This window comes from Myxocyprinus asiaticus, chromosome 45 (assembly GCF_019703515.2).
Source record: "Myxocyprinus asiaticus isolate MX2 ecotype Aquarium Trade chromosome 45, UBuf_Myxa_2, whole genome shotgun sequence".
NCBI classification, from domain to species: domain Eukaryota; kingdom Metazoa; phylum Chordata; class Actinopteri; order Cypriniformes; family Catostomidae; genus Myxocyprinus; species Myxocyprinus asiaticus.
Window position 1 is genome coordinate 32,637,571 of NC_059388.1, and position 25,746 is coordinate 32,663,316.

At 36.7% G+C, this 25,746-nt stretch overlaps 1 protein-coding gene across 2 annotated transcripts in view; it reads left to right on the forward strand.

Annotated features, from left to right (window-relative positions):
* Positions 1–25,746, forward strand: part of LOC127435168 (receptor-type tyrosine-protein phosphatase O-like) — a 53,060-nt gene that overhangs the window by 11,013 nt on the left and 16,301 nt on the right. The window contains exons 2-14 of one of the 2 annotated variants that reach the window (XM_051688404.1): positions 5,662–5,941; positions 6,013–6,168; positions 6,246–6,398; positions 8,985–9,503; positions 10,812–10,973; positions 15,876–16,072; positions 17,230–17,350; positions 17,597–17,790; positions 19,346–19,457; positions 19,539–19,702; positions 21,637–21,757; positions 23,161–23,294; positions 25,500–25,638. In XM_051688404.1, the coding sequence (XP_051544364.1) occupies positions 5,662–5,941; positions 6,013–6,168; positions 6,246–6,398; positions 8,985–9,503; positions 10,812–10,973; positions 15,876–16,072; positions 17,230–17,350; positions 17,597–17,790; positions 19,346–19,457; positions 19,539–19,702; positions 21,637–21,757; positions 23,161–23,294; positions 25,500–25,638 (2,452 nt within the window). Of the gene's footprint in view, positions 1–5,661; positions 5,942–6,012; positions 6,169–6,245; positions 6,399–8,984; positions 9,504–10,811; positions 10,974–15,875; positions 16,073–17,229; positions 17,351–17,596; positions 17,791–19,345; positions 19,458–19,538; positions 19,703–21,636; positions 21,758–23,160; positions 23,295–25,158; positions 25,376–25,499; positions 25,639–25,746 lie in introns of those variants that run through there. The other variant, XM_051688405.1, reaches the window with a different exon arrangement.

Below are 25,746 nucleotides of genomic sequence, written 5' to 3' on the forward strand. Positions count from 1 at the left end.
CAAAGTTAATCCAGAAGAGAGTTGAAAGAGCATCTTCATGAACTGCTCAGTCCCTCCAGGATTGTGCGATCAATTAATGCAAATTCAACCACTCTCCGCATTATTTGCGGTATTTTCCAATTTTGTATATTTCCTGCAATTTTTCCACATAAACTGCAAATCTGAGGTAATCCGATCACTTTTCTCCATGTTTGACAGTGGCAAAACAAATGCTTGATGCAGTCGAGACATCTCTAACTGCACATCCGCCATTCTGTCATCTCCGCATAGGGTTGCCAACTGTCCCATATTAGCAGAGACGTCCCATATTTTTGTTGAAATTACGACATCCCATACTGGATGCCTAGTGTCCCTTATTGTACAGCCTAGATGCTCGAGAGGGATCCTATTGCATTCACTATCAAAATCCCTGTCTAAACTTTCGCAGGACCACAGACGGCGCGTCACAGCGAGCACTCGCTCTTCAGAAGCTGCCCTGAGTGCGGTCCATGGTGCGGGTCGATGATGGTCGTATGCAGTAATGCAGTTTATTTGGGGTGATCACATAATTCACTGTTGCACTGGAACATGCCGTTTTTATATACAATATAATTAAATGTCTTCCATTGAGCTCGTCTTAGCCATATCGGGTTTCACCTCTTAAATGTATGGTATTTTTGTGTGTGCATTTTTTATTTTTTCCTTGCTATCTGCACATACAGTTAATATGCATTATAATATTTACAGGTAATTGCACTTATACCATCATTGACACAAATTACACAAGTATACTATGATTTTTTGTGACATTTCACTGCAAAACAACACAAAAAATGTCACAAATGGCATCCCAATTTTAGTCATTTTGGGCTGCAGTGATCAAGAGAAAGTTGAGAAATCCTGCTCTGTGCCAGTCTGGATTTCTGCTGGTTTTTCTCATTATGGTACTGATCCATATGGTAGACACACATCATATTCACATGATGGTAGAAGTAGATGTTTGTCTGATCTCCTGAAGCTTCAGTGAGTGTGTGTTGTCATGTAAAACGTGAGGGTCTTCCTGAAGCGGCTGTAGTGTTCGTCTTGTATCTCTGATGCCGTTTGCATGATAATATGAGCAGCTGGAGTGATGGCCTCCGTCTTTCAGTCAGTGACCTTCCATTCATCTACAATCTATAGATTCAACCAGTGTGGGTGAATGAATGACCTCTGCTGTGACATTATCTCAGGGGATCCACACAAGAACCCCTTTTAATATTTCATCAAAATGTAATAAGTTGCATTTTGCATCCATCTTTCATGTAGAGACACTTTACAAGTCCCACTCTACATTTATTTCTCATTAAAAATCATATTTCATTCTGAAATTAGTAACATTAAAGAATAAAAATGTTGATTTTAACGAGTAGTTCATATTAATCACAGTTGAAGTGTTGTGTTTGTATCTCTTGAGATTATCCTCATTAAGGTGATCAGGAACCGTGATCATTACAGTGGTAATTGACATCTGTTTGACGGCTTTATGTTGTGATGTGATGGTAAAATTGTCCGCTGTTTGCTGTATAACCTTATTACCTTATTTTGTCATCAGGTCACTGTTTTATTCAGAAATTGTGTTTTAAACATGTACAAAGAGGTACAAAAGATTTTTACTATTCTAAAAGTAAATAATTTCTATTAAACATCTGCTGAACACATGACGATGAAAGATAAATATAAGATAAAAAAAATCTTGAAAAATAACTTAATATCACAGCTTGATGATTGATGTGGAAATTAATTATTTTGTACTTCTAAAACATTTTTGCCCTTCTGTTTTTGCAGTTCTAAACAACAGAACTCACATTTGACATGTTTGTAATGTATATAGTAGAACATCACAAATTCATATAATGCATATGTTGGGGAATTTCACGGAAATGTCAAGTTCTATAGTGGTATAATGGATAATGGAAGATGCCATACACACCGCTAGAGGGCGCCGCTTGCTTACACAATGCTGACTGAATCGCTGAATTCAGACTACTTTCAAACGCTTTAGTATCGCGCAAGACCATATTGTGATTTTGATCTTAACTCAATCAATCGTGTGGCCTTATTGGACACCATACCAATGTCTAAGAAGTCAAAGTTTGCTGTTTCAAAGCGTTTTGGATGGTTTTACTTCATAATGTACCTCACTTTCACAACTGTCACGTCTTTATCAACGGTTTTCCTCATTAATGTGAAAACGAGAATGATTATAAATTAAATAATACATGTTCGAGTGCCAATCCTTCTACTTCATTATTATTTCGATTGTACGTTTGAATTCACAGAGTGTTTACAATGTGTGATGATAATATTTGATAAAACATTGTTTTGTTTTTATATTGGCGTTTTAATGCTTAAAACCGATTTGGCGATGGTTTAAATTTGTTCAATAATTGGCCGATAAATATTGGTGGCCGATACATCAGTGGATCCCTAGTGAATTCTACATCAAATTTGATTTGATTTGATCCAACATACTTTTAACATAAAACTTGTGTATCAACGTCACCTTTTTATCTGGGACAGCAGTGAGTCATGGTAAAGAAACACACTGAGAGAATGAGGCCATGTCCACACTAATACATTTTCGTTTAAAAATGCATCTTTTTCCCTACTTTTCTGCTTTCCGTCAACACTGAGACTGCGCTTTTTGAAAATGAAAACGGAGCTTTCCGAAAACGCTCTCCCAAGTGGATACATTTGAAAACGCAGTCTTCGTGTTGTAGTATGGACTGGGTAAATGGAGATATTTGAAAACGATGATGTATTTGTTGTCATGTGACGCAGTCATGTGATCCATTCAAACCAATCAAGATGGCGGCCCATGTTGTTGCTGTTATTCACTTTGAGAGTGTTATTGTAAAAGCTTCACAATGCATTCCTTTAAAGATTACGGGAAGTTTACTCAGATTTGCTGTTTGGCGGCAGAACAAGAGAACAATTGGGTTTCAGACCGTACATGCAAATGACGCATTGAAGGGAAATAAGCATTTTTAGACGTTTCAGTGTGGATGAGTATCTTTTGGAAAATGCTTGAAAATGGCAGTGTGTTTTCAGTGTCCAGCATCCGAAGAACATTTGAATATTCATGAGTTCCTCACAGTTCTGCGGTTGTCGTCTTATTGATAAATATGTAGATTTTATGTGCATTTCATTAGATCCAACAAACGCATGTTAACTATCCTGGAAAGTTGTCAACAATAGAACATATTATAAGTCCATGTTTTTCTTCAATTGAACAAACTCTTTTCTGAAGGGCACACACTTAAATTCACATGATGAAACGTATTGCTCATTTACATTCATATCGGAAGCTCAAGGCCGGTTTTAAACTCTAATCACATGGTTAGATGAGAAAAACTGATATTTATTGATCTTTGTGATGATTGTCAGTGCTGCTGTTGGAGCTTTCAGGTGGTTTGGAGGTGAAGATCTCGTACTAATCTCTAATGTCTTCATGAGATGTGTGCTGGTCTTTTAAAATGTTTCTGGATGCTCCGTTAATGGAGTTTGTTCTCCACTTCATGACTGAAAGAAAATAATCTGGACCTACATACTCTTCTGTTTTTATATCTAATCTGATTTTGTCACTTGTGACATTTGGAACAGATTTACTGACAGGTCAAACATCAATAACAACGATTAAATAAATATTCTGATATTCGCTAAACAATACAGAGTCAGACAAATTAAATGAGTAGAAGATCCATCGATTGATTTCCCACATCCATTAGCAGAGAGACCGACTGAAAGACAGAAGGGAAGTGATGGCTGATAACCTTCAGTCATGGAGATTATGAGGTTTCAATCTCTTAACTTGGTATTCAATTAGATAATTTATTAAGAATCATTACAGAATCTATCAATGACACAAATGATCAGTCATTCAGTGAGATTTCAGGATTCTTTGACTATTGTTCAGTTTCCTGTTGGCATTTTTTGATATATATTGTTCAGGCTGATTTGGCCATTACTGGTATCCACCAATAATCACGTCCACTTGGGTGATTAACCCTTTAAGCTCTGAAGCTGTTTTTAACGATTTCCTGTTTCAGTGGCATATCCAAAATAAAAGGCTTTTAACTCAACAAAATAAAACAAGGAGGGTCAAGTATTGGTATTATTGTAAAGAAAACCTTTTTTTTTTAAACTTTTTTTTCTTATTTTTCTTATTTGACATGATATATCTCTGGGTATAAATAATGTGGCTCCAAAAACTGCTTTTGTTTTGTTCCCAATCATGTCAACTGTAACTGAGAAAAAAAATTGTGTTGATACAACAAAGCAATCAAAAGTTGTAGCATTACAAAAATAATTTACCATAGTGTCCAAAAACGTCTCCATGTGTCCAAAAGCCTCTCCAAACAAATAAAACATAATAATTGTCCATAAGAACTAATTACACATGCAAACACAACAATGACTAAAGGTTTGCATAGCATGCAGACATGATTTTAGTAATGAGATTATACAGAATGAGTTTCATTCTGTGTCATTTGAGTCATCATTGAGTCTGTGTCATGTATTTGGCGCCATCTCCTGGTGGTCATATGTAACATTGTGCTTCATGTGGATTATCTAATGATCTATGCATCTGATTATCTTGTGTGTGGACTCGTTTGAAAGTTAATCACCTCCTCTAAGTAATGATATGTGATATTTTATGTTCAGTTTATTTTTTGTGAAGTTATAAGGTATATACGCAGCATATTAGCAACACCAACATAATTGTCAAAGGCATATACTTAGCTATTACTCGCTATATTTTTGTCTGTGAGTAAAACAAATAGGCTGGTTGTATTCAAATTTTAAAGCACTTGTTCAGTTTTGGTCATAATGTTTTCAAACGATACCTATTTTGTGTTGGGCAAGAGTGTAGTTATTAATATTTTGACTGTTTGTTTCTTGCGGGCCCATCCGAGCTTAAAGGGTTAAACTCCTTTTTTGTTTTAATTGTGTTTAATAGCAGAATTCTTGTTGAAGAACTACACTACAAATAATCCTGAAGAGAGATCCACCAATCAGAGAACTGCGCCAAAAGAGCTCTGCAGCTCCGCCCACTCACACGATTCACTGTGAATGACGCAGTCCATCAACTTATATATTTGTATATATCTCAATATTTAGCAATAAAATCAAAAAATATTATTTCTATACTTTAAATCAATAGTTTTATATTTTTCCTTCATTCTAATACGTTATTTGCAATGCTTCATGGGATTGTAGTTCATTCCCTCATTAAAGACGTTAAGTACAGTCTTGTTTCTTTGTCTTTTTATCTGATTTTCAAACACTTTTTTGCTTCAAATCAAAGTTTGTAATGTTGTGATTCACCTCGGAGCTGGTTGGTTTGATTCAAGGTGCATGATACTTTTATGAAGGACTTTGTGAAATGAATAGGAAAAATACTTCTGTCATTTGCCTTTATTTGGACTTCCTGTGCTGCACTCACAGTTTCAATCTACACTTACAAACAATGTGTTTACTTTCAATTATCTGCCTGTCCATTCATTATTAATGATATCATCATCATCATGATCTCATTAGTATTGATTGTTACAGCAGCATTTGTCCTGAATCGAAACCAACAATCGATACATGTGTGACTCATCAGGATCATCTCTCTCTCTCTCTCTCTCTCTCTCTCAGAGTGTGTCGGCATTCCAGGTGTCATTACAGGATGGGAACGTGTTGCTGATGTCACTGGATTCTGATGATGTCAGAGAGGATGTGTCAATGTATGCGGCACGAGTGTCTGGTGAAGCTCACACACACACGCTGCTGTTCTCGCACTCTAGTGACGGTCAAACGCTTCCTCATCCACTCGTGTTTAACGCTTCCTATCACGGCCTCTGTTACACTGTCAGTCTGTTGCTCGGCAATGACACCAGTTGGACCAAACCCGTCAAAACCATCACCATCTTGACCAGTAAGATCATATACCTATGATGAGATTCACATGTCATGTGACTCATGTCTAATGTGTGTGTTTGTGTTCAGAGCCTCTTCCACTAGACCGGGTTGAGATCTCAGATTACGCTGCATCTCCAGAGACCGGCGTGCTGTTTCACATCAGTTCTCCAGAAAGGAACATCTACACGAGAGTAAACATCAGTTACAGCGAGGGCCGACAGCAGCGCTTCATGCTATATAAAGGTACATCACTCACTGTGATGTTTGAACCCCTGCTGTAGAAATCATTCTCTGACTCAAACTGTTTTCTCTGTGTACAGATTTCCTCAAAGGTAAAACAGTGTTCAAGCACTGGTTACCGGGGACGTGTTACAGTAACATCACGTTCCAGCTCATCTCAGAGGCCACAGTCAACAAGAGCGTGCTGATGACACGCAGTGATGTCACTCACGAGCCCCATCATCACAGGACTGGTAACACATGACAGTATTTTTGTCTTATTTTCCAGTAAAAATATCGATACATCCTTTAAACAAAACACTTTACTTGACAGCAAAATGACAGTATTTTAAGTCTTGTTTTCAGAGAAATCTAGTTTCTCCATTATATCTATTTTTATGACACTTGGGGCCCTATTTTAAGAGCGCTAGCACTATGTGATTAGTCATATGTGCAAAGTCAGTGGGCATGGCTAGAAGTTTTGGTATTTTTGTGCAAGCATGCGCTAAGTCTAGGCGCAAGTGGGTTTGGTGAAATTGCATGTGCAAAGCGCTAATGGGCCGGGTCAAGTGCAATTTAATTCTGAGGTTCTTCTCCGGTTATTGCACAGTCTGCATCCTGTTATATAGTCCATTCCCTCAAGCACCAGTTCCATTAGATTATAGAGAATGTAATTATTATTAATCATTTTCATCTACTGACACACAAATCATGTCTAGAATTAACAGTGATTGTATCGGCACGCACTTTTTTGCTTTAAAAATTAAAATCATTTATTGAAACACAAAACAAATTAAACCAAAATATTTCTAAATTCAAATTACACTTCAAATGAAGCGGAAATATAATCAAAATAACAAAAGTGGTCAAAAAGTAGTGTAAAACCACCTCCACAAATCCAAACATTTTACCCTCTCCAGCTTCTTCCACCGTCTCCTTTTGCAGTGATGTAAATATCACTTTACAACAACAGGTGGAAAAATACCAATACAAAATAGATCACAAATACAATTGTAAATATAAACATGATAATAATAATAATCGAAAAACCATGACCTCTAGAAAGTTTAACACAAATCTTATAAATATTAGTTTCATTAAACGGCTACAACAGTGATCGTCATGGACATTGTCATTGAAAATTGTGCTTAAAATTAGCGCTCTTACGAACATTAGTAAAATTTTGCGCATGGTGCAACTCTGGTGCATTTTTGGGCTGCCGCATGCAATTTTTCACACTCAAATTTAAAAGCTCACCATTCACACACACTGTGGATTAATTGCAAAAATTTGTCTAATTTTTCAAATAACTGCCTAAATAAAAAATAAAAACTCCAACTGTTCATAAATAATATTGTATATGTTTATAATCTTATGATAAACAGTGTTTTTTTTGTTTTTTTTTTTGTTTTTTTTTTCTAACTTTGTAAACATGTAATTCTGGTTCTGTTCACTCTACCTCACTTTGAAAAGTCTCACTTTATTCCACTAGATGGCAGAAATCACTAGAAAAAATATTTTATCTCTATCACATTCCATCACAATATACAGATCTGAAATGTAGGTGGCGCTCTAACGCATTTTAGCCCTCACAGATGTGCTCGTCCATAGACATTCAGTCTAATTTACAGTTCAAGCAACACCCTCATTATTTCATTGAATATCTCGGCCTCTGAGTGGACTAGAAGCTCAATCTAAGTGTCATTAGAAATCTGAGATCCTCCCCGTTGTGACGATATATAACATTTTATCATCAATAGTCGAAAACATTTTTCTGATGATTTGTTTAGCATGCTTTACCTGCTGGATGGCATATTTTGTTCTGGACATCTAAGATATAACATTGCATTATTCACACAAACAAGCTCACAGACAAGTAAAAAATGGCAAGGTAAAAGTAGATATAAAGTTTTTGGCTATTTGGGGCTTACAGCAGCAGTGATCGGAGCATAAAAAAGACGTTTATATTTGATGTCTTACAGAAATCATATTTCACTTTGTGATTCTTTTGAAAATCTTTTGAACTGTGGTATTAGTGCAACAAAATAAGCTATACAGTCACATTCCTGAGAATGAGAGCTTTCATTTGATATGTAACTTATGTGAAGGACTTTTATTTTCATTGAAATATTTCTACCCCATTTCCTCTAGGGGGCGCTAAATTGCGATGCGGATATTTTGAGGCCTTATTTTTTATTTTAAGTAACATAAATGCAGGAGTGATGATTATTTCTGAAAAGTTCAGATTGTAAGCTTTCAAATGATACCTCATATGCCTGACTTATGTATACGGAGACTTTAATATTGTAAGCATAAACAATATATCGCCCCTTTTTGGACCCGCTGGCAGCACATTTCCCTCCCAAATTCGTACTAATGCAAAAAAAATCGAATTCTCATTACTCTAATGTGACTTATTGTACATATTGCTAACTTGTATAATTTCTTAAGTATTTACAGTAGATGTCATGCTAGTATTTGTTGTTATTTTATTTGTGCTGCTTTACATTGAAAAAAGAATAGTTTTACAGCATTTTGGATACTGTAATACAATTAAATTTGGTAATTAGAATCTAATGAGAGTGAACATTGATAATGAGAATTACAAAAAAAAGCTCAAAATTATATCTTCTGGATGCATTAAAATAATGAGAAATTTGGGGTAAATGTGTTTCAATTGCCATGAAAATAATGTCTTTATAATTTCTTTATGAAAATATAATTTATATTATTATTTTGGTGTGAAATATGAGTTGGACATGTTTTGCGAGATTCACTTTGTTAGATCATTTTTTCTGTGTTAATTACACCAGTAACATGTTGTTATGTCTTGTCTGCAGTCCCAAACCCTCCTGTAAACGTCTCACTGAAGATCATCCATCTGAGTGAACGTGGAGCAGCCGGAACTGAGACTGTTCTCAAGGCATCCCACAATGCGTCTCTCTCTCGCAGGACACGTGACATCCCGTCAGAACTGGAGAAAAACATTGAAGAAACCAATCGTGAGGAGATGAGCGTTGCTGTCACCCAAATGCCTCTCGATCTCTCTCAGAACATGAACGAGTCCAGTACCACGGTTTACTCCAGCACTACTCAACCCGTCCATGACAACAACACCAACCCCCTCTGGACCGAACCAACAGGAAGTCCCACCCCCACAGAGGAGGAAGAGGAGGAGTTTGTCAACGCTCTGGTTCCAGAATATGAGGATTCGAATGAGCCCGGGTCAGCGATGGATGTGAACTTTGAACTCAATCTTATGCCCACACCACTGTCACCGATCCTGCTGGAGCTGCGCTGGGCACCACCCGGACCGCCAACTGCATTTGATGGATTTAACATCTACATCTATCGTGACGGTTAGAATAATTCAGTGTTTGTGTTCTGGCATTTTCATACTTTTTACTTAACCCTTTAAGCTCGGCGGGCCCACTCGAGAAAGAAGTAATTATAAATATATTAATAACTACAGTCTTGACCATCACAAAATAGGTATAATTTTAAAGTTTAGAAGCTCTACTTTACAATGCATTTAGACATTATGAACAAAACTGAACAAGTGCTTTGAAATTTATAAATAATTTCACACTGCACATATTATTGCAATCAGAAAAACATCAAACTCATCAAATAGCCATGTGTCATATGTTGTTGGAAAGCTCTCAAACAGTAGAATACAACCAGCCTATTTGTTAGCGAGTAATAGCAAAGTATATGTCTTTTACAATTATGTTGGTGTTGCTTATATGCTGCGTTTTCACTTATAATTTCACAAAAAATAAACGGAACATAAAATATCACACAGCATTACTTAGAGAACTTGATTATCTTTCAAACGAGTCCACACACAAGATAATCAGATGCATAGATCATTAGATAATACACATGAAGCACAATGTTACATATGTCCACCAGGAGATGGCGCCAAATACATGACACAGACTCAATGATGACTCAAATGACACAGAATGAAACTCATTCTGTGAAATCTCATTACTAAAATCATGTCTGCATGCTATACAAACCTTTATTCATTGTTGTGTTTGCATGTGTAATTAGTTCTTATGTACAATTATTATGTTTTATTTGTTTGGAGACGTTTTTGGACACTATGATAAATTATTTTTGTAATGCTATAACTTTTGATTGCTTTGTCATATCAACACAACATTTTCCTCAAATACAGTTGACATGATTGGGAACAAAACAAAAGAGCTACCTTATTGACACCCTGATATATAATGTCAAATAAGAAAAAAAGTTAAAAAAAAAGTTTCTTAGGCTGAGAGTCTCAGAATGTATTATAATTTATATCATTAAAAAATGTAAAAGTTTTTTTTAAAATGATACCAAACACTCGACCCTCCATGTTTTTTTATTGAGTTATAAATAACATGCATGAACTCCATATATTCCATATGGAGTTCATGCAGGAATATATGGAGTTCATGTGATGACGCTCAGCTCATCTGGAGATTTTGGGTATGCCACTGAAACAAGAAATCTTTCAAAACTCCTTCAGAGCTTAAACATTTTCAGCAAAAGACAAAAATGGACTAAAATAAAAACCTAACACCGGAAACCACTGTATAAGAAGTTTTACACAAGAAAATGCTTAGACATAATTTGTCACGTCTGTTCTTTGTCATTTTGCTCCGTTTGTTCAGGAAACTCCAGTGAGACGGCTACCGTTGATGAAAACACTCACGAGTTCTACACTGAGCTCTCAGAAGCAGGAACATATGGAGTTCATGTGATGACGCTCAGCTCGTCTGGAGACTGTGAACCCAGAGAAAGTTCTGCTGACAATGGATTCACTTTCTACCTCAGTATGAACTCTTATTTACACATCACAAGTTAATATGTATATAACAATGTGTCAGACACACACACAGCTCCTTACATTTTCGGTAACACTTTACAATAAGGTTCCATTCCTTAACATAAGTAAATGCATTAGGTATCATGAGCAAACAATTATATTTTTTACAGCATTTATTCACCTTTGTTTTTTTTGTTTGTTTTTTTTATTTTTCTCCTTTTTCACCCAATTTGGAATGCCCAATTCCCAAAGTGCTTTTAAGTCCTCGTGGTTGCATAGTGATTCGCCTCAATCCGGGTGTCGGAGGACGAATCCCAGCTGCCTCCACGTCTGAGACCACGCATCTTATCACATAGCTCGTTGAGTGCATTGCCACGGAGACATAGCGTGTGTGGAGACTTCACGCCATCCACCTTGGCATCCACGCTCAACTCACCACACGCCCCACCGAGAGCGAGAACCACGTTATAGCGACCACGAGGAGGTTACCCCATGTGACTGTATCCTCCCTAGCAACCAGGCCAATTTGGTTGCTTAGGAGACCTGGCTGGAGTCACTCAGCAAGCCCTGGGATTCAAACTAGCAAACTCCAGGGGTGATAGCCAGCGTCTTTTACCACTGAGCTACCCAGGCCCCCCATTCACCTTTGTTTATAAAAATAGTGCATTAACTAATGTTAACATATGCAACTTTTGATTTAACAAATGGAGCCCCTTAGAGGACAGGGCGGAATTTTTTTTCTGAAATAGTTTTGCGTTCCCTCGCAAAAAATGTACCATGGTTTTACTATCAGGTTCCCACGTATCTTGGAAAACCTGGAATTTTGCAATGCAGTTTTAGACAGAGATCATGCAGAGATTAACCATGGTATTTGTAGTAAAACCATAGTAAGCACAAGATTAACCATGGTATTTGTAGTAAAACCAAAGTAAGCACAAGATTAACCATGGTATTTGTAGTAAAACCATAGTAAGCCTGAGATTAACCATGGTATTTGTAGTAAAACCAAAGTAAGCACGAGATTAACCATGGTATTTGTAGTAAAACCAAAGTAAGCACGAGATTAACCATGGTATTTGTAGTAAAACCAGAGTAAGCCTGAGATTAACCATGGTATTTGTAGTAAAACCAAAGTAAGCACGAGATTAACCATGGTATTTGTAGTAAAACCAAAGTAAGCACGAGATTAACCATGGTATTTGTAGTAAAACCATAGTAAGCCTGAGATTAACCATGGTATTTGTAGTAAAACCAAAGTAAGCACGAGATTAACCATGGTATTTGTAGTAAAACCAAAGTAAGCACGAGATTAACCATGGTATTTGTAGTAAAACCAAAGTAAGCACGAGATTAACCATGGTATTTGTAGTAAAACCAAAGTAAGCACGAGATTAACCATGGTATTTGTAGTAAAACCATAGTAAGCACGAGATTAACCATGGTATTTGTAGTAAAACCAAAGTAAGCATGAGATTAACCATGATATATGTAGTAAAACCAAAGTAAGCACGAGATTAACCATGGTATTTGTAGTAAAACCAAAGTAAGAACGAGATTAACCATGGTATTTGTAGTAAAACCAAAGTAAACACGAGATTAACCATGGTATTTGTAGTAAAACCATAGTAAACACAAGATTAACCATGGTATTTGTAGTAAAACCAAATTAAGAACGAGATTAACCATGGTATTTGTAGTAAAACCAAAGTAAACACGAGATTAACCATGGTATTTGTAGTAAAACCAAAGTAAACACGAGATTAACCATGGTATTTGTAGTAAAACCAAAGTAAGAACGAGATTAACCATGGTATTTGTAGTAAAACCAAAGTAAGAACGAGATTAACCATGGTATTTGTAGTAAAACCAAAGCACGAGATTAACCATGGTATTTGTAGTAAAACCAAAGTAAACACGAGATTAACCATGGTATTTGTAGTAAAACCAAAGTAAGCACGAGATTAACCATGGTATTTGTAGTAAAACCAAAGTAAACACGAGATTAGCCATGGTATTTGTAGTAAAACCAAAGTAAGAACGAGATTAACCATGGTATTTGTAGTAAAACCAAAGTAAGAACGAGATTAACCATGGTATTTGTAGTAAAACCAAAGTAAACACGAGATTAACCATGGTATTTGTAGTAAAACCAAAGTAAACACGAGATTAACCATGGTATTTGTAGTAAAACCAAAGTAAGAACGAGATTAACCATGGTATTTGTAGTAAAACCAAAGTAAGAACCAGATTAACCATGATATTTGTAGTAAAACCAAAGCACGAGATTAACCATGGTATTTTTAGTAAAACCAAAGTAAGAACGAGATTAACCATGGTATTTGTAGTAAAACCAAAGTAAACACGAGATTAACCATGGTATTTGTAGTAAAACCAAAGTAAACACGAGATTAACCATGGTATTTGTAGTAAAACCAAAGTAAGAACCAGATTAACCATGATATTTGTAGTAAAACCAAAGCACGAGATTAACCATGGTATTTGTAGTAAAACCAAAGTAAGAACGAGATTAACCATGGTATTTGTAGTAAAACCAAAGTAAGAACCAGATTAACCATGGTATTTGTAGTAAAACCAAAGCACGAGATTAACCATGGTATTTGTAGTAAAACCAAAGTAAACACGAGATTAACCATGGTATTTGTAGTAAAACCAAAGTAAACACGAGATTAACCATGGTATTTGTAGTAAAACCAAAGTAAGAACGAGATTAACCATGGTATTTGTAGTAAAACCAAAGTAAGAACGAGATTAACCATGGTATTTGTAGTAAAACCAAAGCACGAGATTAACCATGGTATTTGTAGTAAAACCAAAGTAAACACGAGATTAACCATGGTATTTGTAGTAAAACCAAAGTAAGCACGAGATTAACCATGGTATTTGTAGTAAAACCAAAGTAAACACGAGATTAGCCATGGTATTTGTAGTAAAACCAAAGTAAGAACGAGATTAACCATGGTATTTGTAGTAAAACCAAAGTAAGAACGAGATTAACCATGGTATTTGTAGTAAAACCAAAGTAAACACGAGATTAACCATGGTATTTGTAGTAAAACCAAAGTAAACACGAGATTAACCATGGTATTTGTAGTAAAACCAAAGTAAGAACGAGATTAACCATGGTATTTGTAGTAAAACCAAAGTAAGAACCAGATTAACCATGATATTTGTAGTAAAACCAAAGCACGAGATTAACCATGGTATTTGTAGTAAAACCAAAGTAAGAACGAGATTAACCATGGTATTTGTAGTAAAACCAAAGTAAACACGAGATTAACCATGGTATTTGTAGTAAAACCAAAGTAAACACGAGATTAACCATGGTATTTGTAGTAAAACCAAAGTAAGAACCAGATTAACCATGATATTTGTAGTAAAACCAAAGCACGAGATTAACCATGGTATTTGTAGTAAAACCAAAGTAAGAACGAGATTAACCATGGTATTTGTAGTAAAACCAAAGTAAGAACCAGATTAACCATGGTATTTGTAGTAAAACCAAAGCACGAGATTAACCATGGTATTTGTAGTAAAACCAAAGTAAACACGAGATTAACCATGGTATTTGTAGTAAAACCAAAGTAAGCACGAGATTAACCATGGTATTTGTAGTAAAACCAAAGTAAGAACGAGATTAACCATGGTATTTGTAGTAAAACCAAAGTAAGAACCAGATTAACCATGGTATTTGTAGTAAAACCAAAGCACGAGATTAACCATGGTATTTGTAGTAAAACCAAAGTAAGCACGAGATTAACCATGGTATTTGTAGTAAAACCAAAGTAAACACGAGATTAACCATGGTATTTGTAGTAAAACCAAAGTAAGCACGAGATTAACCATGGTATTTGTAGTAAAACCAAAGTAAGCACGAGATTAACCATGGTATTTGTAGTAAAACCAAAGTAAACACGAGATTAACCATGGTATTTGTAGTAAAACCAAAGTAAACACGAGATTAACCATGGTATTTTTAGTAAAACCAAAGTAAGCACGAGATTAACCATGGTATTTGTAGTAAAACCAAAGCACGAGATTAACCATGGTATTTGTAGTAAAACCAAAGCACGAGATTAACCATGGTATTTGTAGTAAAACCAAAGTAATCTATCAAACGTAGGAAATTTAATATTTTAATTGCATGATTAGTTCTAAGTAATACATGACACAATTGATCTAAAGGGGATGGGGGTTTTAGAAGGGGGATACCATGTCCTCTAAGGGGCTCTGTAATTAACCAAGATTAATAAATGCTGTAGGGGGTCTGGGTATCTCAGTGAGTATTGACGCTGACTATCACACCTGGAGTCGTGGGTTTGAATCCAGGGCGTGCTGAGTGACTCCAGCCAGGTCTCCTAAGCAACCAAATTGGCCCGGTTGCTAGGGAGGGTAGAGTCACATGGGGTAACCTCCTCGTGGTCGCTATAATGTGGTTCTCGCTCTCGGTAGGACGTGTGGTAAGTTGTGCGTGGATGCCGCGGAGAATAGCGTGAAGCCTCCACACGTGCTACGTCTCCGCGGAAACGCACTCAACAAGTCACGTGATAAGATGCGCGGATTGACGGTCTCAGACGCAGAGGCAACTGGATTGAGGTGAGTCACTACACCACCATGAGGACTTAGAGCGCATTGGGAATTGGGCATTCCAAATTGGGGAGAAAAACAAAATAAAAAATGCTGTAAAAGTATTGTTCAAATTAACTAATGTTTACAAACAGAACCTTGTTGTAAAGTGTTACCAAATGTTCTTTTCTCTACACAAATTGCTTCTACAAAAAGTATCAAGAAGGTTTTCTGTACATGGTATTGTCATAGTATTCTTTGAAATAACTCAGAAGTACATTGTAAATGCATGATACATGAATAAATCTGCTGTGTGTGTGTACAGGTGCGTCAGGTGAGTGGATGGAGCAGCCCCAGGAGCGTCCGCAGTCAGTCAGTGTGAAGATGTTGGACTCGAGCACAGCATCAGTGTCCTGGGCTCCATCAGCTCACAGATATAACGGCAGTCTGATCTCAGTTCAGTCTCTCACCTGTCTCAAACCCAGCATCAGTCAGCGCATGGAGATCACATACTGCTCTGAGGTACAGCTCAAACTACACCTGTGACATGCTGTTCGTTACCACAGAAAATAATTTCCACTCGTCATTCAGTGTGTTAAAACAGACAAAAATCATCTTTACATTAATGCACTTACAGTGGAAGTCTATGGGGAAAGAGGGTTTTAAAAAGTGTTACTTGAGCTGAGTTATTTGAACTGTCACTCTACATGTAAACAGTACTTTACACGTCACGGTTATTTGAAATGTTTAACGCTTAAATTGTAAAAGTCCCTGGATACATAAGTAACTCTAATATTTGGTATCGTTTGAAAGCTTAGAATCTGACCTTTTTAAAGAATACCATCACTCTTGCATTTATGTTGCATAAAATAACAAAATAAAGCTTAAATACTTTGCTTCGCAAATGATCGCCACCTAGAGGTGATGATGTAGAAATATGCGTACGAATATAAAAGTTTTTCACATAGCACTTAAATAGACAAGTCATATATCAAATGAAAGCTGTCATTCTCAGGAATGTGACTGTACAGTACATTTTGTTGTCCAAGTACCACAGTTCAAATTAATATCAAAAGAATAATGAAGTGAAATATGATCAACAAATATGAAGACAACAAAGACAAACATCTCATGTCTGCTCTTATCACTGCTTCTGTAAGCTCTAAAGTTGCTGAAACTCTACATCAGCTTTTACTTTAGTTTCCTTCACAATGAGCCATTTTTTTACTTGTCTGTGAGCTTGCTTTGTTAGATAATCCAATGTCATATCTCAGATATACAGAGAAAAATTTGCAGTTCACCAAAAAAGTATGATAAACAAATCATCGGAAAAATACATTATGTTATAAGCTGTTATTGATTAAATATATCATCACAAAGCTGAGGATATCAGCTTTTCAATGACTCCTAGGTTGATCTTCTAGTCCATTCAGAGGCCGAAATATCCGATGAAACCATTGGGAACATGCATGCAATCCAAAATTGACTGGATATCTGTGGTGTGAGTGCTTTTCTGCGTTAGAGCGCCACCTACATTTCAGATCTGTATTACTTGAAACATCAAAGTAGTTTATGAACAGTATTAAATAGACATGAACACATTTTGTTGTTGTTTGTGTTATACAGGTGATTGAGCTCCTGTGTGTCTCATCATATGATTGTTTTTCTCTCTCTCATAGGAGAATATCACCAGTGATGTCATCACTAACCTGACCCCAGGCGCTCAGTACAGAGTGATGGTTTATTACACTAACGGACCGCTAGTTAGTCCCGCGTCTGAACCGGTCATCATTGACATCGGTCAGCACTCGCTCTCATGTAACTTCATTCACAATATAGCTGTCTTAAACATTTAATTTTTGGTAATTGTTTTGTATACTACAGTATTTAAAAAATAGTTTGCACTGACATACATTAAACTACATTTGTTTTTAAACAGCAATAAAACGGTGTATTCTATTTTTGATAAATAAGCTCCACCTCCAGTTGCTTACTTCTCTGCGATTGGTTGATTTTCCTGTCCGTCTCTTTCCTCTGGTCTCTCAGAGCCGACGGGAGTTCGTGATCTGGTGGTATATCCTCTCAGTCCCACCGCTGTGATTCTGAGCTGGCAGAGACCGTATAATGTGGCCTTCAGGAAATACATCCTGCAAACCTTCTTCTTCAATTCCGCCACACAGACGTCTCAGTGGACGACTTACTACGAGATCGCTGCCACTGCGTCCGTCATCGCCTCTGTGGTAAACAACATCTGTTAACCCTCATATTCTGATCAAGTAGGGACGCTTTGCTGTTCGTGGTCATTTTTGACCGGACACAGTACAGGTGTAATTTTTATTTAACCCTAACCCTAACCCTAACCTCTTCATATTTTATAGTCTCACCTCTTCATTTCTGTGTGTTTTTCTGCATTGTGGCTGATTTGTATATATTGTATTTGAGGAAAAAAAATGCTCTGTGTTTTAGTCTTTCCCATTCATTTCCTATGGTTTGTCAATTTTGACCGCGTACAGTGAAGGTGTTGCTTTTTTTTTTTTATGACCACTTAGACTAATCCAATTTTTTGTGTGTGTTCAGATGACTTGTAAAGGAAAAGTCACAAAGTCTTGTACTGCTCAGATAAAAAAAAGCATTTCATTACATCAGAAAAATGTATTTCGGTCAAAAATGACCGAACAGAATAGGAAGGTTAATAGAGACAAATCAACAAACATCAGCAAATATTAATTTCAAGAGCCAATTTTTAAGAGGAATAGCTTTTAGTTAGAGCAGGGGTCAGCAACCTATGGCACACGTGCCAGCATTGGCACGCGGAGGGGTAATCACTGGCGCGCCAGCAACGGCAAGAGAGGAATAGACTATTTTATTTATATAAATTCTGCACCTGCATTTCAATCTACATTTTGACGAAATCCTTCCTCCCACACAGCAGAATGGGAGATAAACAAAAAGTTAAAATGTGACGAGACTGCAGTGTACCCAACAGACTCATGCAGCGCGTGCAAACCATTCGCACATCACGAGCCGGCAGCGCTTCACTTTCGGTTAATCGTGCGAGTAAACACGCCTGCTTTGCTTCGGTCAGGCTGCGCAGATGACAGCATACATTCAGTGTTTCATTTGTTTCTTTTTCCTTTAGAACAACACATGGTGTAATAAAGAAATCGCCATTATTAATCCTTGAGATTTCGCAAACAGGTACACACTCCCTAAACTCATAGTTACACTCAAAATTACATTAAACGATTACAAGAGAAAACATAAACACACATCGTGGAGTATATTCAAAATATAAATTAAACCTGGAAAGGTTTAGGATTTTGCAGGTGCGATTCACCGAAGGGGGTGGCATCAGCACAGCCATTGACCAGGAACATAAAACATGGCACTCCATGTCAAAAAGGTTGCCAACCCCTCAATATTGTCTCTCAATTAATCTTTCAATTAATTTCTATACATAAAGTGACCACGACTGTCAAGATCCATAAAAGGGGAAAGGCGGTTCACAGTGAGTCACTGCCATGAGATGCTCCGTTTTCTCTGTGTAATTATTATAATCATATTTAATGATGCAGAATTACTCTCTCATTCACACTGAATCTGTAAGAGGGGGCTTTGCTTATTGGCCCTGAATGAACATTAATGATGATGAATCACTGTGATCAGATCAAACGAGGTCAGAGCCATTAATTACATCAGTCTGTGATCAGCCATTAACCTGCTTCTGATGGGTTTGTTTATAATTGTGCCATAATTTCATAATTTCTGTTCATTGATTCTCTCACGTTCAAATAGAGGGTGACGGATCTGTTGCCGGCGTGGTACTACAACTTTCGTGTTACCATGGTGACCTGGGGCGACCCGCCTCTGAGCTGCTGTGACAGTTCAACCGTGAGCTTCGTTACAGGTGAGCTGCTCGCGATAACCATTCTTTATTCAATTAAAAGTGTTTAATTAAAACTCCATAACACATTTGTGTGTGTGTCAGCTCCTGAAGCTCCTCACATCTCTTCAGTGGATTATTCTCATGGGACGCTGTATGTGCGCTGGACGTATGGTGATCTGTTCACCGATCTGTCACACTCGCGGATGCTGCACTGGCAGGTCATGGTGGAGGGCAAGAAGGGAGCAAAGAGACGATATGCCATCGACGTGAGTATCTGTCACTCACAAATCAGCTGTAGATAGTTTATACAGTGGCCCCAAAACGTATTTATACATTTCATTTCATTTAATTAGATAATACAGCAAGTGTCATTTATTTTAACCCTTTAAGCTTGGATGGGCCCATGAGAAAAAAACATAATCATCAAAATATTAATAACTAAAGAACAGAGCGGCCGCATTCAGAGCAGAGCAGCGCGTTAAGATGAACCGCTTTAAAGTGCTCTGATGGGCATACTGTCTACCCTAACCCAAACTCGAAAATACAAGTGAGGATTTTTATAGTTTCATTTAATTTTATTTGCGCAATGGCAAATGTTCTTGGCTCATACACACAATGTAAATGACACGCAGGAGGAGACGCTCCATTACTCTCGAGATGATAGATAAAAAAGTTCACGTATGCGTATTACAGATAGGCCTACACCTTAAGTAGTAATTTATTTCATTTACATTGTGTGTATGATCCAAGAATGCTCTGCTCTGAATGCGGCCGCTCCGTTCTTTTTAGGTGCTCAAATAATACAAGAACAGAATATGAGACTCAAAAACACGTCATGGTAATCATGGTATATCTACAGTTTATTCACTTTAAATTCCCATATGTGCACAGTAAATTGTGACTGGAATATGAAGTATGTAATGCAGATATGTATGGCAAGCCACAAGGTATTTATGTCATAAAATGCAAAGCGGACTGGTACCACTTCGCTTTCACGTCGCACAAATCAATCGAAAAATTACCCACAAACGAACTGTACTCAGACCACCTCCTGAGGTGCTGCTTTTGGGTCCTTTTAGGGGGTCTGAGACCACTTGGGTTGTTCACATATACACGTTATACTGCTCTGAGAGCACTTGGAGTACTCAAACGAACTATATGTGAAACCACTCTATAAGTGTGTGTGTTTGTGAGTGAGTGTGTATGTTTTGCACTGAGGATGTTTTAGAGTCTCACCCTGTAATTTCGGTCTGTTTTTTTCTGCACTGTGGCTGATTTATTGATTGTATTTGACAGATAAAAAAAAATGCTGTGTTTTTTGGTCTTTCCCATTCATTTTCAATGGTCGGTACCAAACACCAATACCAAAGGTGTCACCCTTTTTTTGTACGACCATTTAGACTAACCGAATCAAGTCCCATTTATTCATTTTTTTGTATGTTCAGATGGCAAATGGAGGAAAAGTCACCAAGTCTTGTACTACTCAGATAAATGAAACCATTTTTATTTAATGAGGAAAATGTATTTTGACCAAAAATGACCGAACACCATAGGAGAGTTAACATTTTATACTTAATTATTATTTAGCTTTACATTTTTAATATACAAGAATAAAGAATGAATTAGATTTCCTGTCACTGATTCAGTATTTATAATACGCATATGAGTCACTGTGTGATGAATCGCTCAATTATTATTCACTTTCTGCTCTGATGACTCACTGTAGTCCATTTACTGCGGTAAAACTAAACGTTGTGGGTGTTTTATCTGCCATGCACAGATTTATAAATGTGATTCAGTGTGTTTCTAGCAACAGCGCTGTAGCATTAGCCTGTAATGAATCCAATTACCAGCACACTTATTTATCTAACGCACAGCCAACATTTAATTAGTGACGGCTTAATGTTTCCATACAGAGCCAAAGCTGAGATAGTTAGACACCCACCAATGCTGAATCTAAATACGTGCCCACAAGGGAGAGAGAGAGAGAGAGAGAGAGAGCTAACCTCATATTCACAGCTCTGTATTTTCTCTTGTAAATGATCTACATCCTCAAACATGTTCCTAACAGGGAGGAACTGAACAGAGTGGAAATTTTAAGGTTAAATGAGACGTTTGGGAACCACTGGTTTAATGAACACTTCATTTGACTGACAGTGTGTCACTATAGAGACAATTGCTGTATGTGTGTGTGTTTCAGGTGACTCGTAACATGATGAAGGCGTCTCTCTCTCTTCCTCCCGGTGACATCTATAACCTGACGGTCACGGCGTGTACGGAGAGAAGCCGCAACACATCTGCACCTCACATCATTAAACTCAGTCAGTGTCACACATACACATACACAATCACTGTTCAGAACTTAAACATTTGTCCTCAAACAAACTGCAGACAATGACTGAAACACATCAGTAGAATACAGTATAAAAACAGCAATAGAGTCAACAATAATTTATAGGGTTGTAGAAATATATTTAATATTTAAAGAGATAGTTCACCCAGAAATGTAAATTCAGTCATTATTTACTCACCCTTGTGTTGTTATTACACTATATGACTTTCTTTCTTTTTCTGAACACAAAGGGAGAAATTGTGAAACACATGTTGTGCTCAGTGATGTCATACAATGGCAGTTTATGGTGACCACCTCTTCAAGCTTCAAAAGAACACAAAAGTATAATTCAGAAGTCTAATAAATTATTCATGAGACTCATGATTGTTATGAAAGCATACGATAAGATTTGATGAGAAACAAACTGAAATCTAATGTATTATTTAGTGAAAATGTTCACTGACCGTTGATCTCCTGTGTGCGTTCATGATAGGACACGAGAGCAACAGTTCAAATGGCCCCCTCGCGACATTGGGGCGTTCAAGACAAAACTCATTTTGTTTATCTAAAAACAGGTCCTCCACAGCAATAGAGACAACAGAACACAACACAGCTACACAAAACAGAGAACAGAACTTACTAAACATGTCTGAAGAGTTTGTAGTTGATGAATTGATGCATTTCTATGCCCAGCCTTATTTTTATACGTTTTTGGACCGGTTCACAGTGGATGGAGTCACCTGAGCAATGCAGAAAATAGAAAACAAGCGATCGATAGAATGTACCGTCGCTCTTCACTGCTGGTTAGGACAAAAACTTTGAATAACATAGAAAATATACATTTTATCTCGTATTGTTTGCCGTCAGGTTAGGACACGGTGTGACTGTGGCATCCTGAAGCCTCTTCTATGTTTCAGTTTAATTTCCGAATACTCTGTTCAAAAAAATAAGGCTGGGCATAAGAAAAATAAAGAAAGTCATACAGGGTTATAACAACACAGGAGTGAATAAACAATGACTGAATTTACATTTTTAGGTGAACTATCCCTTTAAGTTGACATCTTGCAGTTTATTCATTCTTCTGTCATTATAATACATGCAGTTTCTTTTTAAAATGCAGTTTTTACACCGAACTAGTGAAAACTAAAAAGGGGAATAAAAATTGTGGGAAAAAATTCACCAGACAATGCATTTTCTAAAAATAACTTTGTGTTTTGTCAAACTCTGACTTCCTGCACAAAGACAGTTGTGTGTCAGAAACGGTATGGCCGTTTGTTTCTTGTTTCTTCTTAGTTATTTTAAGCTGTTCGTTTAGAGGAACTTGCTTGGCTTGCAATTTAGTGCTCAACCATACAGTTTCTCTGCTTTGACATTTCGTGCTCACACGGACAGATCCGGCTCCTCCGAAGACTCTGTACATGGTGAACACTACAGACACGGCGGTCACGCTGCTCTGGACAGAAGAGGGAGTCGTGGATTTTTATCAGGTGACCTGCAGACCGCTGCGGACACACAGAGAACTCAAGGTAATAAACACTTTTGTACTCTGACAATGTTATTGACAAAACATTTTTGTATGTACCAGGATAGTACCATGTAAATACCATCATACATGAATATGGTTATCATTCAGTACCATGGTATTACCATCTGATACCATACCACCATAGTACTTTTTAAAGGCATATTTCATTTTATTATAGAATATTTTAATAAATCAAAAAGATCTTGATTGGATGAGCCACATTTGCCCATTGCAAACAGTCTACAGTTAGACTAATGAACTACATATGTTCTTTGGGACATTTTTATTTTTAGTTATTTTTATTATTATTGCTATTCTTTTATATAATTTATTGAACATTGGTGTCTTTTATCACTGGGGTTTTCAAACTTGCTGAATTACTGAATTTGACATTATTACATTGTCATTTTTCATTCTGAAGACTGGTGGGAAATCATGAGATTATTTATTATTATTTTATTCTATAAAAATAAACTGCCAATTTAATACAAAGCAAATAGTTTGCAGATAATATATTACTTCAGTTTAATATGTTTTGGCTTTAGTACTATGACAATATAAAAGCCAATTCGCAAACAACATGTTTTATTTATAATATCACACTTAATACTTTTCTCACACGGTATAAAGGGTTTTTATGCATGAAAATATATACTGTAGCTGCCTTTATATTTTAGGAAGGGGGTCTCTGCAAGTAATACAAATATTTGAGGGTCCTTGGCTTCAAAAAGTTTGAAAACCTTTGTATTATTTTATTGCTGTTGCTGCCATTATAAATGCAATGTACCATTAAAGACCGTGTTACAGTGATTTTACCAAAGGTGGTTTTTAGGTGGTTAACTTATCCGTGGTAAAATGACTGATTGACTTTGACACAGCTGATACAGACAGTAACAGTTTTTGTTTACATCAAAATATTAATAACTACAGTCTTGACCAACACAAAATAGGTGTCGTTTGAAAGTTTAGAAGCTCTACTTTCCAATGCATGTAGACATTATGACCAAAACTGAACAAGTGCTTTGAAATTTGCAGATGAATCAGAAGTGTTCTGTTTATACAAAAATATAGCAAGTAGTAGCTAAGTGTATGTCTTTGACAATTATGTTGGTGTTGTTTATATGACGCGTTTTCGCCTATAGCTTCATGAAAAATAAAATATCACATACCATTACTTAGAGGAGGTGATTATCTTTAATACGAGTCCACACACAAGGTAATCAGATGTATAGATCATTAGATAATCCACATGAAGCACAATGTTACATATGACCACCAGGAGATGGCGCCAAATACATGACACAGACTCAATGATGACTCAAATGACACAGAATGAAACTCATTCTGTGAAATCTCATTACTAAAATCATGTCTGCATGCTATGCAAACCGTTAATCATTGTTGTGTTTGCATGTGTAATTAGTTCTTATGTACAATTATTATGTTTTATTTGTTTGGAGATGTTTTTGGACACTATGATAAATTATTTTTGTAATGTTATAACTTTTGATTGCTTTGTCATATCAACACAAACTTTTACTCAGTTACAGTTGACATGATTGGAAACAAAACAAAAGCAGTGTTTCAGAGCCACCTTATTTACACCCAAAGATATATAATGTCTAACAAGAAAAAATAATCAATTTTTGGCACTTTTTTTTCCAGTAGTTTCTTAGACTGAGAGTCTCAGAATGCATCATAACCTATATCAGGGGTTGGCAACCATTTTTTTTCCTCCCCTTTTCTCCCCAATTTGGAATGCCAATTTAAAATATACAATAAAAATATACAATTTTTAATAGTTGATATTATAATTGTATTATATTTATTATATTTTATAATATTTTTCATTCCTTTCGCTGCAGATTCTCTCAGATCGCCTGTTGCTTTATTAGAGTAATTTTGAAGTATTGACCTTCATCACGATGACTCACACTGTTGCCATGGCAGCGTTTGCCTGTTGGGATGGATACTTGTACCCACCCCAAACTCACAGCATCAGCTCCTCAACATCTGCTTACTAAAGAAACAGTAGATGTTGCATTAAGCATTTACATACAGGATAATGTACAGTCAGACAGGGTGATTGGGACCTTGACTTAACATTATCCTGATCATTGCATGACTACTTACAATATAAATAAAGAGTAGTAATCTTGATTTGAGTGTAAATGGTTTTATTATGTTTAACTGTTTTGTCCTGCAGGTTCGTGAGCCACTGGTCACAGCTGCTCATGTTGTCACTGTATCCGGTCTACAACCGTCCACCTTATACAACTGTACAGTGATTAGCACCAGTTACAGCACAGCCAGTGAACCGGCATACATCACCATCAACACATCAGGTGAGAAATTACTGTCTGTCTGTGTGTTTTTAATCACACAGTGACCCCAAAAGGTACATGTTCACTGTCTGAAAGTCATTGCATTAGAAAACATCAAAGAAATGCCAC